General features: G+C 37.7%; 1 protein-coding gene across 1 annotated transcript in view; it reads left to right on the top strand.

Moving 5' to 3' along the window:
• LOC126425315 (nuclear RNA export factor 1-like) overlaps positions 1-17592 on the top strand; it is a 128070-nt gene that overhangs the window by 70098 nt on the left and 40380 nt on the right. Inside the window, exon 10 of the mRNA XM_050088295.1 lies at positions 10721-10950. Coding sequence (XP_049944252.1) covers positions 10721-10950 — 230 coding nt within the window. The remainder of the gene's footprint in view (positions 1-10720; positions 10951-17592) is intronic.

Raw genomic sequence — 17592 nt, forward strand, 5'->3', positions numbered from 1 at the left:
GCAAATGGTCAAGTACTCCTTGTCAACTACATCCTGGATATGCCTGCAAATGCTGTCATAAACTGTAGATTCCATGTTGCTTGCTGCTTCTATCTGCATGTTGAGTAGCTTTCTGTTTAGTAAGTCCTTCTTATGGTACTGCCTTATTTCGGTTTTCAGCCATAGTTTTTCTGCTTTGTGTTTTATAAGTTTTGCTATGTTGCTGCTAGAACATATTTTCACTTTTTTATATTTTGGAATTATGCTTTGTTGTTGACAGTGCTTGTTGAATCTTATGTGTGCAACTGTTTTTAGTACTTTCATTTTGAGGTTTTTGTATTTATATATAGCTTTCATTGCCTGGCTTGGCACTAATAATCTGATTTGATCCATTTTAAATGGTTTTTGAAAGCCTGCGACTGTAGATACAATAGGTTTGTTTATAAATAAATAAATCAATCTTCTGCTACCAGTCAGTTTTCACCTTCATGCAATGTTCACCCTGTTTTATTTCTAAAGTCACTTAAGAGTGTGTTACCCAATTCCTGGTCAGATTTTAATAGGATACAACTTGTGATAAGTTTTTTGATGGGTGATTCTGCACAGTGGGGTATGTTAAAGCTAGAAAAATTCACAAGACATAGTGATTTTGAAACAGCTTTTAATTCTAAGTATTGGAGTGAGGGAGCCCAAAAGAAACTGAGATTAGAATTTTTAGCATCAAAACTGTGCAACAGAAGTTCATGGAAGGGCACAGAGATTTTGTGGAATGGCATCTTAACAAAGTAAAATATCTAGACTACCCCATAAGTGAGGAACATTTATTAGAAGTTGTCATTAGCTGATTACCAAGGTTTGTAAGGGACAAATTGTTATGGAAGGAGCCGGCCGGATTGGCCAAGGGGTTCTAGGCCCTTCAGTCTGGAACCGCGCGATCGCTACGGTCACTAGTTCGAATCCTGCCTTGGGCATGAATGTGTGTGATGTCCTTAGGTTAGTTAGGTTTAAGTAGTTCTAAGTTCTAGGGGACTGATGCCCTCAGATGTTAAGTCCCATAGTGCTCAGAGCCATTTGTTATGGAAGGACTGAAAAAAAGTGAACAACTTATTGGAATATCCAGAATAATTGGACACAGTGGAAAGGCAATCAGAAAGATGACACACAGGCAACAATATCACAATAATAATTGACAAAGTAATGTTAGAGAGCATCTCACACCACCAGGGAGAGTGCTACGAATAAAGGAAACAGGGTACATAATGGATATGATTATAACCATTCAGGGAATAGATACAGAAACAGGAACAATAACAGAAATTATAGTAATAACACATTTAACAATACACGTACTACAGAGAAGAAAAATTAATACGCTTCGAGGTGGAGGCTCGGTCCTCTGAAACAATAGAAAATGAGCCACAACAAATCTGTTCCAGCTTAATTAGGTACGATTACAAGCAGAGTTTAACAGATGTCTTATTACATGAAGTACACAAAAAAGAATAGATGAAACCAACATTGACATGCATTGTAAATAACAACTATGGAAGTTATTTTAGGCTCTGATAGTGACATATCAGTAGTCGATAACTATTTCTTACAGCAAAATAATTTGTTAAATGCATTTCCTTGGCTACCAGTCACAGGAATAAAGATAACTGGGATGACAGGTATGACAAGAAAACCAGTACATGCAGAATTGTGTATCAAATTTACATTAAACACATACACTTTTCAACAAGCAATGTATTTAAGGAAGATTTAAAGGTACATATGATTTTAGGCATAAACTGGTTGTTGGACAGCAGCATATCGGTAAACTTGGACAGTAACGTTCCCATACAGGCAACAAGATGACTTGGCTGTCATTCATTGTGATCAAAGCTACTCGCTTTATTGACAGAAGCTGTATTAGAATAGAATGACGGGCACCAATCAGGGGCAGACATGGTACAAGTGAATGAGACAGACATAACTGATAACATCAACAAATCAAAGAATCTAAGCATTGAGGAAAAGGAAGATATGATTTCTTTATTATGTAAACATATAACAGTATTTTCAACGTCCCCAGGTATTATTAGGGAAGGTTGAAAATTAAAGCACACAATTCATTTTACATCCATACCAGTATTGACAAAGCCATTAGTTAAAAAAGAAACTGAAAGAATGTTACAATGGAATATTACAGAAATGTCCGATAGCTGTTATAACAGTCCATTAGTTTTTGTTAAAAACCGGATGTTAATGTATGTATAGTGTTGGATGCATGAACTGTAAATAGAATTATAGAGCCTGAGGGACATGAGACCCCTTAAACAGAGGAACTGCTTGCAAAGTTTGATGGATTAAAATACCTCAGCACAATGGATCTCATGTTGAGTTATTAGTAGATTGCCCTGCATGAAGATTCGCTGAAGTTTACAGCATTTCTGTTTGAAGGAAGGTCTTATTAATTCAAAGTGCTGCCATTTGCTCTAAATTTATCAGTCTGTTTTCATAAGACCTTTGCATAAAGTATTGGGAAACGAGCTAAAAAGGGAAGTGTTGTTATGTGTTGATGATGTATTTGTAATATCCACAGAATGTGAAGAAAACCTGCAAACTTTGAATGAATTTTTAAGGAGGTTAGGTTCCCAAGGTGTCACCATTAAATTGCCAAAATTATAATTTGGTTGAAAAGAGGAGAAATTCTTGGGACACATTGTAAATACTATGCGGATTAAGCTATATCCACACAGATTAGATGTGACCATGAATTGCCCAGAACCTACTAATAAAAAACAACTCAAATCATTTTCAGGTATGGTAGGATTCTACAGAAAAGTCATTGCCAATTCAGTACTTAATGCACCAAGTTTGAGGAGGTAAATAAAACAGAACACAATGTGGAGATGTGATATAAATTGTCATGAAGAATTTTCAAAAATAAAAGCAGCATTGGTCACAGTCAACTATTGGTTCACCCAAATTTTTCCATTCCTTTCCATACGGTGGTGGATGCATCAGATTATGGGTTCGGCTATCACGTATTCCAAGAATATGTGACTGATCATACATTAGAGCGAAAACCAATAGCCTTTGCCAGTAGATTGCTGACATAAAATGAGTGAAATTATAGAATTACAGAAAAAGAAACATTATCAGCAGTGTGGTCATTCAAGAAATTTAAATACCTACTAGTGGTATCTGAGACAGCAATACATACAGACCGTAGCACATTGACATTTCTATGTAAGAGCGAACTTCAACACAGTAGGCTAACACAGTGGGCTCTCTATCTCTACAGGAATTTTGCTTTCCTATTAAATATGTAAAGGGGAAAGATAATATACTACCCGATGCACTGTCTTGACTGCCTATAGGTCTTCAGTCAAACCAAAACGTATAGGAAAGAATCAAATTTGCTGTTTATTTTCGAAAAGTAAATATATACAAGAAAGACGTGAAAATTTTTGTAAAAACTTAGAAAGTGAACAATGCAAGGACGATCACTTACGGCTGTATATTGATGCCTTATGCCAAAGTCATATTGATACAAAAAACATTTGGAAACTTTACAAAGGATTACTGTTTGATGGGAACACAATTCGCATAGCTAGTTACTAAGCATCCCGTAAAATAGCATTAATTTAATAACCTGGCATGTACATGTAGGATATGCCCATTTCAGCCCAAAAAGTGTATGTGTATGAACAAATATTACTACTTTAAGACTATAAATTGCTTTGTTAGAAAAATCCTGAGATCCTTTGAGATATGTCAGAAAGTTGAGGTACAAACATTGGAGTCCACATTGCATTGTATCTCATCATTCCCTGTAATCTGTGAGACCTGTTGGCCATGACGTGTCTAGAGGCTGAGGAGGAATGGTGTTGGAATGCTGGGCCAAACTAATAAAATTATACCTGTTAAGGAAGGCAACAGAAGTCCTTATGTCACAGCAGATGCTGCATGGAGTTACCAGTACCGTACAGAGTACTAAACAGGACCTCATAGTATGCAATCTCTGTGTCACTGCATGGGTGATAAAACAGTATGAATGAAGAACAAAGAATAATTGATGTAAAACTTCAGTAACACCTTAGCTGCTGCTGAATGTTTTTACTCACCTGTATACAATAAAAGTTCATCAATATTCACAAATGAGAGAGAGTATTGTTATGAATGTATGATAGAAGAATAAGAAATTGCTAAGCTACTATTGGTGCTGATTTTTAGTTCTAAAAATATTCGAAAGCGAAACTGCAGTAATTGGGGACTGAGCTAAACAAATAGTAACCTGACTTTGTTTACTTTACACAGTTATTGTTTTTGAAATTCCAGAAAGGAGAAGAGACTTATTGAAATGCAAATACTAATCATTTTACTTTCAACTCTGATCCTGGCAGAATTTGTATTTCATGGGGTAAACAACAGCTTATGAAGGTACAAGATTTTCCAGATGTTATGTAGCCAGAGTTTGGAAATAGATTATTTCATTGAGTGGAAGTAAACCTTGCACTAATTTTGAATATAAATGAACAAGCTTTATTAGTAGAATTATATGCATTTTTGTTGTACAGAATAAGCATTTCGAATATAAAGTTTTAATTATTGTGTAAGAAGATTTATTAGGGGACAAGTCCTGTTTTGTGTATTTTATTATATGCTTAAGGTGTTCCGCACGGTCTTCGTGTCATTCCAAAAGAGTTGAAGACATACTTGGAGTCTAGACATGCAAAGTAGTCAAAGGCGACAAAGTGTCTTCTGCACCAGCCATGCTGTCAAGGAATACCATCGACCAGAAGTTTATATCAATAATGCGTATATGAACATACTGAAAAAGTGCTTGTCATTCATTACCCAAAAAGTCTTCTGTAACAAGATACTTATCACCTAATATGTGATGTATTTAAAGGTTGGAGTTGCCACCTCATGGTTTTTAGTAAGTATTGAGTTACAGTTATTCTTCAGGTAAGAAGAATATGAAACAATTCGGGTCCACAGTATAATCTGAGCTGAAGATCACAATGAGGTAACTTAAATATAAATGAACTTTCGCAAGCTGAAGCATGTGGCATTGTGCAGAGACTTTCACTCTCCAATGCCAGAGTGTTAAACTGACAAGTAGTTGAACAATACTAATGTTGCAAGAAATATTAAGTATTAGTGGAAAAACTAGATTGGTTTCGTATTTTTATGACAGTGAGAACTTTTGAATATCTCAAGTGTGTTAGTTTGTTTACACTGGCAAATTGGACTTCACAAATGAAATTGAATAATTACTACAATCTGTAGCTGTCTCAGTGAGACAGATGGAATGGTGGCCAAGCAAACTTTGCTCAAGTGGGCTATTTCCATTCGTATAATGTAAGACTCGCCCACCTTTGCAGAAAAAACACATGTTAATAACATACAAAGGGCATTATTAGTACAGAGTAAGAAAGTATTACACAATGTGTGATATCAGTTTTGTGGTTGTTATTGTGCAAACACATTAATGTGCATGCTTTAACAGTACAAGGTCAGGAGGAGGAAAGGTGCAGAAGGAAGTGAGAGATGAAGGATGTCAGACAAAGTATGAGTATTAATGTACAGAGACAATCCTGTCATTCTACACATACCTCCAAAATTCTAACTTCCAATTCTAGGCTTTTATATTTTTCATACATAAGCCTTTCTCTCTTACTTGTCTACAAATAATACATTTCATAGGCTTACTATTATATCTGCTCTTAAAGATAAAAGAAAATAATTTCACTTAAACCAGAAAATAAATTTTAAAAAATTCTGTTGTATCTCTATAAGACAGGCAACACACTTGCAGTAGCACAAAGTACACTTCATCCCCCTGCACAGAAATTTGTCATGCATAGGCCGGTGAAGTTTGGCAATCTACGTAGCTAGCCCTGATCTTGACAGTGCACCAGTACGTCTTCTTATGTAGTTCTGTGTTATCTTCAATACACTTTGATATTTTCAACCTGCAGAGTATACAGAAGAGATGACAATACGATCAGCGCAATCTCTCTATAGAGGGAAAATTCATTCTGGAAACAATCCCCTAGATAGCACAGCCATTTCTCTGCAGTGTCTTTTCTCCCAGGAGCACTCATTGCCCAAGGTGTGCTGCAGAAATTCTGTGAAGCAGCGAAAGCAGCAGATGGGTGCTGGCAGAAGTAAGGCAGGTCATGAGTCGTGCCCAGATAGCACAGCCGGTGGAGCATTTGCCCCCAAAAGACAGAGTCGTGGTTTGCCACACAATTTTAGTATTGCAGTAAGTTTCAAATCTGTGCATACTGTGCTGCAGAGTGAAAATTTATTCTGAATGCAAATGACATTTCAAAGGCCTTAATATGTTTTTCAGTGCTAGAGTCAAAGGTCCAACTTCCATACCCGTCAAGGACAATGGAGAATATGTGACACCCAAGCATTCAGGTTCTCAGTTGCAAACCGAGATCTGACTCGTTAAGAATTTTCCCATTTTGATGAACTGTTACCTTGGCTGTTAATTGTAGAGTTTTCCTCTTGCTTGGAGTCACATTCTTGACCAAAATCCTATTTGTGTGTCCGATTGTTGACACTTCTTCAAAAGTAATGCTATTTTATTTTGAAATTTGTTTGCATTATCTGTTTTGAGAATACTACCGGTCTGGCCTCGGAAGGGTTAGTAAGTAGGCCGAAATTTTCACAGCACTCAATCTGTTTGCATTGCATTGAAGACAGGTAAAATCTAGATACATGGGATGTTGTCAGATGCAGAGAAGAGTCAACTAATCACCTTCTCAAATAGTACAAGATGGGATCTGATAGCACCACAGCAGGACAACAATATTGATACCTGGGTGCAACACTGACCGTTGGGGACTAAACACAGGGGAGGGTGTAAACTGGGTACATAAGTCTCTGCACAGTGTGGGCAGGGTTACAAAGGAGAAAGCTGATGTCCCTTGTAAAACAACAGTTGAAGTACCCAGCAGGAATACGGGATCCCAACCAAAGAGAAAGATACCTGTGAAAGCAGGTACCAGTAGTGCAGCAGCAGGGGCAGCCAGGGGTATGGTAGGATATGTGTGTGTGTGTGTGTGTGTGTGTGTTTGTGTGTGTGTGTGTGTGTGAGAGAGAGAGAGAGAGAGAGAGAGAGAGAGAGAGAGAGAGAGAGAGAGAGGGGAATCGTAATGCAGCTGCCAATGTTGTTGGGTAGTATTGCAGAACGCGATTCCCAATTAGTAAATAACCTGATACCATGTTTATTTTTTGTACTTACATTATTTTACTAATAAAAGATGCATCATTTTACTACATGCAGCTACAATTAAGTGCTTTCTGTATGATTTATATTTATTTTGTACTAGTATCAGTTCTTGTAATAGTTGACTTTTATTAATAAGTTATCGTGAATACTGTAAAAGGCTCTTGTTACAATAGCTTACACATCAACTTTCAGGAATAATAAAAATGCTATTTGAAGATTTGTTTGTACAGAATTACCTTCTGAAAATGTTAATTTTGAAATTAATTAGTTACCAATATAACTGGCTGGTGCTGGTTTCTGTTGTCAGTTTCTAGAATTATTCTGAAAGAAAGACTAGCGAATGTAACAGCTACTGTTGCAACTGGGTGAGCTAATGTCTGATTACACTGATGTAATTTCATGCATTTACTTGTGAGGTTTTGCAGTTTGCTGTAATTCTGCTACATCATGTTCGTTGAGTGAGCAAGAAATTTTGGAAGCTAAAGTGGAAGAAATTGCTCAGTAACTCACCTTGCACCTTTTTTGTTGGAGGATAACTGCACTGTCCGTCAGTTTTATTTTAAAATTTATAACCTATGAAAAAACTAAAAGTATATGTGAAGAATAAATCTTGAGTCTGGTCCTCGTTTTAGCACGCATTACTCTCGAAGATATATCAGCTACATATTATGTGCCCGTAACACTTAAGATAACGGCATAAATGCATGGTTTCGTGGCCCCAATATTTTTCTAAGTGGCTGATCTCCAAAGTGTTGACCAACAGTTATGTACTTCATTAACTGTTTTTTGAAATTCATAAACAGTTGTACTTTCAGATTTGAGATCGAGATTTAAACACCAAAAGTACCACAAGAAGTCTGTAACTCTCTGTAAATTAGCAGTGTTAATTGTAATTACACTGAAATGACAAAGTCGTAGGACACCTCCTAATATCATGTCAGACTTTCTTTTGCCCAGTGTAGTGCAACTCGACTTGTGATCCCCTGCAGAAATATTGAGCCATGCTGTCTCTATTGTCATCATGCCAGTGCAGGTTTTTGTGCACAAACTGACCTGCCAATTATGTCCCATAAATGTTATGTAATCTGGATGGCCAAACAATTCACATGAATTGTTTTCCAGTCATCTAGTGTTGAACCGATATGGTCACAAGCCCAGGAGAGACACTGCAGGCTGCTAGCAAAGACACTTGCATTGGTCATCTACTGCCATAGCTCATTAATTCCAAATTTTGTCCTAAGTCCTAAGTGATACGTTTGTCATATGCCCTGCATTTATTTCGTAGCACCGACACTCTTTGCAAAGGCTGTTGCTCTCGGTCGTTAAGTGAACGCCGTCAACTACTGCATTGTCTGTTGTGAGAGTTAATGCCTGAAATATATTCTCGGCACACTCCAGACTCTGTGGACCTCGGAATATTGAATTCCCTAATGATGTACAAAATGGGATGTCCCAAGCATCTAACTCCAGCTACCATTCCACATTGAAAGCCCGTTAATTCCCGTCGTGTGTCCATTATCTCTTCAGAAACCTTTTTACATGAATCACCTGAGTACAAATGACAGCTCCACCTCCCTTTCATATCCTGTGTATGTGATATTACCACCATCTGCGTATGTGCATATCGCTATCCCTTGACTTTTGTCACCTGCCATCAATGGAATTTGACTTTCTTGTTTTTGAAAATTTTATGAATGGATCAAAGACTTGTAACTGTGGTGCAGTATTTGATCAGTCAGTATTCCAAAAACACTGTTTGAGGATCAGTATGTGGTGGTCCACTATCTGAGAACAGTATTTGTTTGGTTGAGCACTTCCTGGTGTGAAAAATGACACTGGTTTCCATACAAGTTGCTATGTGAGTGGCATTAGCTACATGTGAAGGTATTTGTAATGATGTTTTGCACCTGATGAATATAAAGAAAAAGGACAATCAGAATAAATGTATCAAGTTATTGATTTATGATAGCCACCCTAAACCAGTATACACTGCTTCAAAGGTAAGTAAATTATATTTAATTATTGTTCTATCTACATCCGTTTCAATCTTGCCACATGTCTGTATATGTGGGTTATCATACTGAGAAAAATTTTACATAAAGATGAAAATGGATTGCATTGGAGTATGCATGCGAAGACGTAGGACATAGGTTAGTCTGTGTAGGTGTATACAGTGTATCTCAGGAGGAATGATCAATATTCAGGGATATCACAAAAACCCTAATTTGAAACAAAAAATTTCATATGAGTGTATGCCCTGTGCCGAATGGTTTCCGAGATAGAATACATTTAATGTACATTTGTCTTTGGGCTTTATGCACGTATATAAGTCTTGCCCAGCCAACCTGCATCATCATCATCATCATCTTCTTCTTCTTCTTCTTCTTCTTCTTCTTGAATAGTTTCCAGTCTCAGGCTGAGTCTCTGTGGAACACAAGCCTTACCATCTAGTCGTTTCCCCACCATCTTTCTGTGTTCACTCTGGTCCAGTCCTCGCCTTTTTCTTTTTTTTCCTTTTTCTTCTTCTTCGAAAGACTCCTCTACACCTTTCAGGCATCTATCCCTTGATCTTCCTCTAGGTCATTTCCTCCACATCTCCATTTCATGTATCGTCTTGGGAATCCTCTAGTCTCCCATTCTCTTTAAGTGCCCATACTATCTTAGGCTTGATGTTTCTATCCGGCTGTGTAAGAGTTTCTCTTTCACTATTTCCCTTGCCCCTTCCTTCCTCATCCTCTCCCCTTGTTATCCTGTCCTACTTCTGAGGAACTTCATTCCACTTGCATTTAATCTGCTGACATTTCTTTTCTTCATTACCCGTGTTTCAGATGTGTTGGTCAGTATTGGCATGTAATAACTTCTATATACTGTTTCTTTGCCTTTTTTGTGGGGTGCCCTAGATGTACCATCTGCAAAAAGAACTGATGAAATGTTGACACTGATAGGTAAATCATTAACAAAGAACAGAAAAACAGGATTAAGAATAGAGCCTTGTGTGACTGTTAAGAGAAGGCAGGTTTGAAGGTGGTGTAATGTGCAACTGCAGCGTACCTTGGCTACTTGTGTTCTATATCAGACACCATTCAAACTAGGGCATAGGTACATATGAAGTTTTTTGCTTCAAATGATTGTTCCTGTTGTCTCCCTGAGTATTGACCATTCCTCCCAGGACACCCTGTATGAGGAAAGAAAAGCCCATCACTACAAGATAAGTGTATTATCATGAAACAACAGTGGAGAAACTCTTATATTGCTAGAGGAGTAACGGAGTGAAGCATTTTACCAGGAGATCTCCTCTGTCCATTTCCAGAAAGCGTCCCTAAACTTGACTACCTGCTCCAATACTGGAAAAACATCAAAGCTTGTGGAAGATAGGATAATGGTAAATCTGGTTTTATAGTAAATGTTTGTATAATAATATTAGGGAGATAAAGTAATTATACAATGACTTTTTCCCTACTATATGATTTTAGGACATGCATATATGTTCAATCCTCTCTTTAGGATGGGACGTACGTGCCGCACATGCCAGGCTTACCACAGTGGCGTCCGAATTACATTTTCTGTAGCAGCCACGGCGACTCGAGTGAGCTCGCTGACCAGTTCATCGAGTACTTTTTCACCCTGTACGATGGTGAGGTTCGGACGGGGCTTCAAGGCTTGTACCATGAGGACGCCTACTTCTCTCTCTCTAGCACGTACTATGCTGGACAGAGCACAGCAACCAGTAAGGGGTAAGTGCAAATCCACCGCTATTCTCTCACTACCTGTTGCAGGCCCCTTGAGTATATTCTGAGGACGAGTATAGTCTGTCAGTAAACTCAAGAGCGACTGAGTTCCCACTCTGCCTACCCAGCTATGTCACAAGGCACTTCTACAGGCTGTTTCACAATGTAGTACCGGCCCTGCTGTGGCATGAACTTTAAATCTGTGGCGACGCCGTGTACAGATACGTCCCGGCAGCATTTATTTTTAGATAAATGCGTTAAGAACATAAGGAATACAAAAGACGATAACTTCTTCCAAGACACAACATTATAATATTAACATAGGAACGGAAGCCAGGATTCTACTGCAAACATAGAGCCGAATGCCTGTTCATGTGAATGTATGATACTGTACTGCTATTCATAAAATGAATCCCATAAAATGCAATATATCTGTAGAATTTAAGGCTTTTTCTTACTTTGTGTTTGTACTAAAAGGTAGAAGTTTCCTGTGAAGGGCTGCATCGAAATGTAACAGTTCTTGCAACATGAAGAGTGTTTGAAAAGCAACGAGAAATTTATAATTTCGGGTGTTATATTAGTCCGATTTGCACTACTTCTTTTGTCATTGTTTTCGTAAACGTGTCTGAAAAGTATCGGTACAATGTTACGCATATTGGGTATTTACTCTATTGTCAGCTGTCAAAAAGATTACATCCGTTCTTGTAGTATTAATGATTATTTGCTTTGTATATACCTGTAAATAGATTAGAGAACCTGTTTTAAATTTTGCTATAAGAATGGAATAAAGTGTATCAAATTTTTAGAAATGTTAAATATTACTTTTTATGAGTCTGCTATTAGTAAAACAAGGGCATACAAGTGGTATAAAAATTTCAAAGCCAGGCCTTAAAGGACAGCGGTTTTACAACATGGATGAGACTAAAAATGCATAGTTAAGAGACCTACAAACTATCCTGAAGAAACAGTTCCTAATGTGTTTTGGGAATTGGAAAAAGCACTGGCATAAGTGTGTAGTATGTAATGGAGAATATTTTGAAGAGGATAACATTGCTGTAGATTAACAAATAAAGCACTTACCAAAAAATAAAAACTAATATGTGAACGCACCTTGTTTACATAGAAGTCCAGAATCGGTGTACATGTTTCGAAGGAAATTTCAGCAGTGTTTAGGATAGCTATTGTTGTATATGTTTTAAGCAGTATGTCTTAGAATCAGGTAAATAGTAACTGAGATAGAGATTTGATGAAAGAGTACGTTCAAATGCTGCTGTTCAATAAGCATCAAAGGTTTTATGTGATTGAATCACATTCTATTAGTGAAAAATCAATTAATTTTACCATGAAGTTCTTAAATGGGCACTGATTTTGTACAACTAGTGATAACGGTATTTATTGTTTTGGACCACATTTGCCTGTATTTATCTTGGAAAACTGTTTAACATATATACTACCATGTAGTACATTTCTACCACATGAAACTTTATAGTGTATGAACATAGTCATGCTTGAAAGCATACACAACGTATTTTTTAAGAAATTATTCATTGCCTATTTACATACATCATAATTTAGAGGTCATTATCAACAGTGTCACTGTCAGTATTGTCATTGTCATCATCGTCTCTTTCTATATTAATAACTACGTCATCTAGTATGTCTTCAATAATCCTTATCCTTATCCCAGTACTCTCATTCAAGTTTCTCCATGTGGAGGCCGTGTGCACTCCAGTCATTTAGTTTGGAATAAAAAACGGAAACTCAGAAAATTGTTCATCAACTGCAGTAACTTTGTCATGCAAATATCTCCAATAATATTTCTTCCTCTGATGAAATTTTTGAGTTTTGCCCTTGCTATTTCAATTGGATTTATGTCACAGTTGTATGGTGGAACTTGGAGCACAGTATGTCCATGGACTTCAAGTACTTTATTAATTTCAAATACTTTGTCTTCCGGCTTATGGTGTTTAATTAAATCAAATATTTTTTTTTATCACTAACAAATCAGCTTCCACCTTATTTTTTAATAACCATTCAGTCATTTCCCTTTTATTCAGGGACTTGGTTTGAGCTTTGTTATGCTCCTTGTTGTGATATGAAGCGTTGTCTATAACGATAACACAGTTTGGTGACAGATTCGGAACTATTTTAGTCGATATCCAATTTGAAAAATTTTCTTAGTTCTTTTGACCATGGTAATCTCCTGTTGCATATACCACTTTCTAAATTAGCTGTGCGTTGGGTAAAAACCCATCTTTTGATCCAGCTGTCTATAATAATGGGTTTCCTCCCAAAATTATTCGTTTTCCTTTGTGGCGATTCCAGTAAACCATGTGGTTTATTTTCGTGTTCCTTCCTTATGTGTCCTATTGTGGTGTGTCTGACATATGCATAAATTGCAGCCCTTCGATTGGGACTGGTAATATTAACCAACAGTTCTTTTTGTGTCACCTCTTTGACACATGCTGTAATAACATTGGAGATGATCAAATGCTTGATACTCCGCAAACACCTCCATTTCTTTGTGTTGTGCACATTTTCTTGCAATGCAGGGCGACTGTCCATCACTTCCAGAGACCGAGATGTATCAGTAAGTGTACAAATTTAACTGCCTGACACTGGCAACTAAGATCCCACAAACAGAAACGATATATATCGCTGCAGTCCAGACCCCAACGCTAGTCAGGTAACATGCAACCGGTTTTGGGTGCCCCTGTAGGCCAGGGAAGAGTACTTCTGGAAAACGCCACATCCCCCGCCAAAAGCACTGCTCTCTCTTGAGTTTATAGGCGAACTATACAGGGTGATCTGCAGGGAATATATCATTTTCAAATGAGCAGTAGTATGTTGACTTTTGAGAAAAACGCCTTTATTTATACAAAATTGAAGGATAACATTTTCAATTTGTTTTGCATAGAGCACTTGCCTGCGAAAGGCAAAGGTCCCGAGTTCAAGTCTCGGTCCGGAACACAGTTTTAATCTGCCAGGAAGTTTCATATCAGCACACACTCCGCTGCAGAGTGAAAAATTTCATTCTGGTTTGCATAATCACTCATTGAAAGTTATGTGATCCTGGTGGCAGCTGTTCTCTCAAAAAGAATTTCTAACTCTCTGCTAGGAGTTACTCTTATCACAGGCCAACAGATGTTGGTCAGTCAAATCCACCTATTCTTTAATGCCTTCTTTCAACAAAAAAAGTTTGGAATTTGTTAACTGTGGTGCTCTGTCATTATTATTGAGTTATGATGTACAGTTCCTTGGGAGCTACAACTCCCTTTCATTGATTTGCTCATTTTGATATTTCTTCACACTCACCAATATCTCTCGGCTGTACTTCATTTCTCAATGTGCTGGAGTAATCACTGGAAGTGAAGAGGGCAAGCCAGTATCCAAATTCTCAAATTATATATGACACCTCTCAGAAAAAATGTGACGTATATTGCACTCTCCTTTTACAATAATCATTCATACCGAATTCTCATTACTTGGAATGCCACAGATGCATCAATATGGACAGTGTCAAAATCTGACTGTTCCACCTAGCAGAATCGAATTCAGTACACAAATAATAGAAAAGCATCTAACAGAATAGTAACGGCTGAAACCGATTCTACTGTTTGCATAACACCATTACGTTTGTCACGGTGATTCTTCTGCCTTGTCACAGACCATATCTCCAAGGCAGGACCTGACAGCAGGAAATAAACTGCTCAAACAGCAGGTACCGTAAAATGTAGTGAGATAGCTATTGTCATCCCAGCTTGCAGATATGCTGTGTCTGACCACTCCAGTGTACATGCCCATAAAGATATCACACTTCTGAACAGCATACTCTGCTAACTCATTACTTAAAGAAAAATTTTATGGTGGTGATCATCATTCGTCAAGCACATCGCTTCATCAAAGTAATATGTTACACTATATAACATCAACATATTCTTTCAAATAGCCCCACAAGCATTCAAGTCTGACGATCGTGATGGCCATGACATGTCGCTGAAAAGGGAAAAGATACCACAGAAAAAAAGGATATACAGGGTGTCCCTCTCAAACCTCCCTGATTTCAAAGACCCAGGAAAAAAAACACAGTAGATACAACAATGATAAATGCACCACATTGTAGAGCATCTCAAAGAATTTATTTATTTATTATCAGTACACCTCCGCATGGTAACAATTCGTAGCATGAAGAATATCAAGTCTATATTCAAGTTCTTGCCAAGTTCTTTGTAACATTTCCTCTGTTATTGTTGCAATCGCATTGGTGACATGATATTGCAACGTCAGAATATCATCCCCATTGGTCACATACACATGGTCCTTATGAATCCCCACACAAAGAAATCAGGCGGCGTAATGCTGGGTGAATGTGGTGGCCAGGCAGTATGTCCTCTGCATCCAATCCAACGATTGGAAACTTTCGTATCCAGGAACTTGAGAACAGCCGTTGACCAATGCTGTGGATATTCATCTTGTTGAAAAATTATGTTGGGTTGCAAGTCTTGTATCTGAGGGTACACAAACAGCTTCAACATTTCTAAATACACTGACCCATTCACTGTTTGTTCCGCAAAGTAGAACGGTCCAACAATCCTGTCATGCATTAGCCCGCACCAGACGTTTAGTTTAGGGCTATCAAAACATGTTCAATGACAACATGCGGATTTTGCAAACCTCAAATCCGAACATTATGCCTATTAACCGTTCCTGGTAGATGAAAGGTTGCCTCATCTGAGGATAAACATCTTTTCACAAAGCTGGCATCAATATCAATACGCTGCAACATATCTGCAACAAACTGTTGTCGTCGTGGTTTGTCGATCGGCGTCAGATGTTGCAGAATTATCACTTTGTAAGCACACATACGAAGACGCTGGTGAACTACATGATGCAATGTTGATCGAGGTACATCAAGTTGCCTAGATGCTTTATGAATTGACGTTTGTCTGATGTCCCCCAACGTCTCTTTTGAAACTCCGTAACGTGGACCAACAGAATGTTTCAGAACACTTCCTGTCGCCAGAAACTTCCTGTACCATTCCTTAATTGTTTATACATCAGGGGGATCACCCTCATACACGCGACAATAATTTCTCTGCACAGTCATCGGTAATTTTGTTTCTGCAAACCACACTACTGCCTGTGTGCACTGCTGTTGAGTCGCCATTTTCACTTCATACTACCATTCTGCACTCTGGCGATGATACTTGGCACTTCTGATGTGGGAATATAAATTATTTGAGATGCTCTACAATGTGGTGCATTTTTCATTGTCGTATCTACTGTGGTTTTTCTCTCATGGGTGCTTGAAATCAGGGAGGTTTGAGTGGGACACCCTGTATTGTTTCTCACTTTCCTTTAAATAAATATCTTAGAATTTTAAACTCTCATAAATCTTTTACGTGACAGATTTTTCCATATTAATAATTCAACAACCAATAATCTCTTACTGTGTCATCTCTCATAACTTTGTGGAAACACTTTTCTCTTTGCATCAATCATTTCATACTTCCAAAATATAGGGGAAATCTGTCAAAACAAATTATTCAGCCAGTGTAGTTTATTTGCGCTCTTCATTGATAAAATATGAGGGGATGCTGAAAAGTAGTGCCTCCAATTTTGTCATTCTGTTCTCGATATTAGTTGAGGTACTATATTTCAGGTATATCACTCAGTCGACTTTCCCTCTTTGCTGACACAAGTTGAATTTTCTGCCACTAGAGGTCCCTCTACTTCAGCATGACAAAACCAGACACGAGTGGCCTACACGTATAAATAAATATTTGTAATTATTCTTATTCGTGCCGTCCCTTTATGGCAAATAAGAGTTATAATGTGCGAAAGCCACAAGTGTTCATTCTACTATCGAGCTATGTTCAAATCTCCACATACTGATGTAATGAGGACTTATAATTTTTAATGGACCTCTTCCGAGAAGAAATCAACATGAAGAGAGAATAGTCAATGCAGCCATTCTGGCATTGTTGTACATCATTGGGGAGATGAGGTACAGCAGAACTGAAAGAAATTAATCTTTAATCAATGTTCCAGAACTGCCACAATGTTTCTTTACCTTCATGCACCCATACCTGCCTGCATTTCTGGACTTACAACTTCTGGTGCGGCTAAATGTGCATTAGCATAACTTATCAGCTTTGAACAATTCACACGATCCCTCTCCCTAATCATGCATCTGGCGACCTGTACTAGCATGTTGATATCTGGAGAGAGTTAGCACATTTGTAATAATTTACAATAATTATACAGTTTTGTAAATCTGCTATTATATTAATTGTTGTCTTTCTTTGTTTTATGAATGGGATTCTATGTCATCATTACAAGGATGGAAATCACATGATGTGCAAAACGTTAAAGATAATTAATTGGAGAATTAATTCTGGAAGGAGGGAAATGTGTGCATACAATTGAGTTACAAGGACAATGTATTTGGATACAGTAAGGCACCACTGAATAGGTTTCGTAGTGGTATCTTCGCTATTACAAACAGAATATTCCATTTTTAGAAGTATTCATTTATTTTGTCATTTTGTAAAATTATAGAAAAATGAGTACACAAGATAGGCACATTGTTGTTAGTCCATCGGATGGCCAGGCACAAGATGTCGCCAGCATGGACATGGCAACAAA

The sequence above is a fragment of the Schistocerca serialis genome, chromosome 10 (assembly GCF_023864345.2).
Source record: "Schistocerca serialis cubense isolate TAMUIC-IGC-003099 chromosome 10, iqSchSeri2.2, whole genome shotgun sequence".
Taxonomy (NCBI): domain Eukaryota; kingdom Metazoa; phylum Arthropoda; class Insecta; order Orthoptera; family Acrididae; genus Schistocerca; species Schistocerca serialis.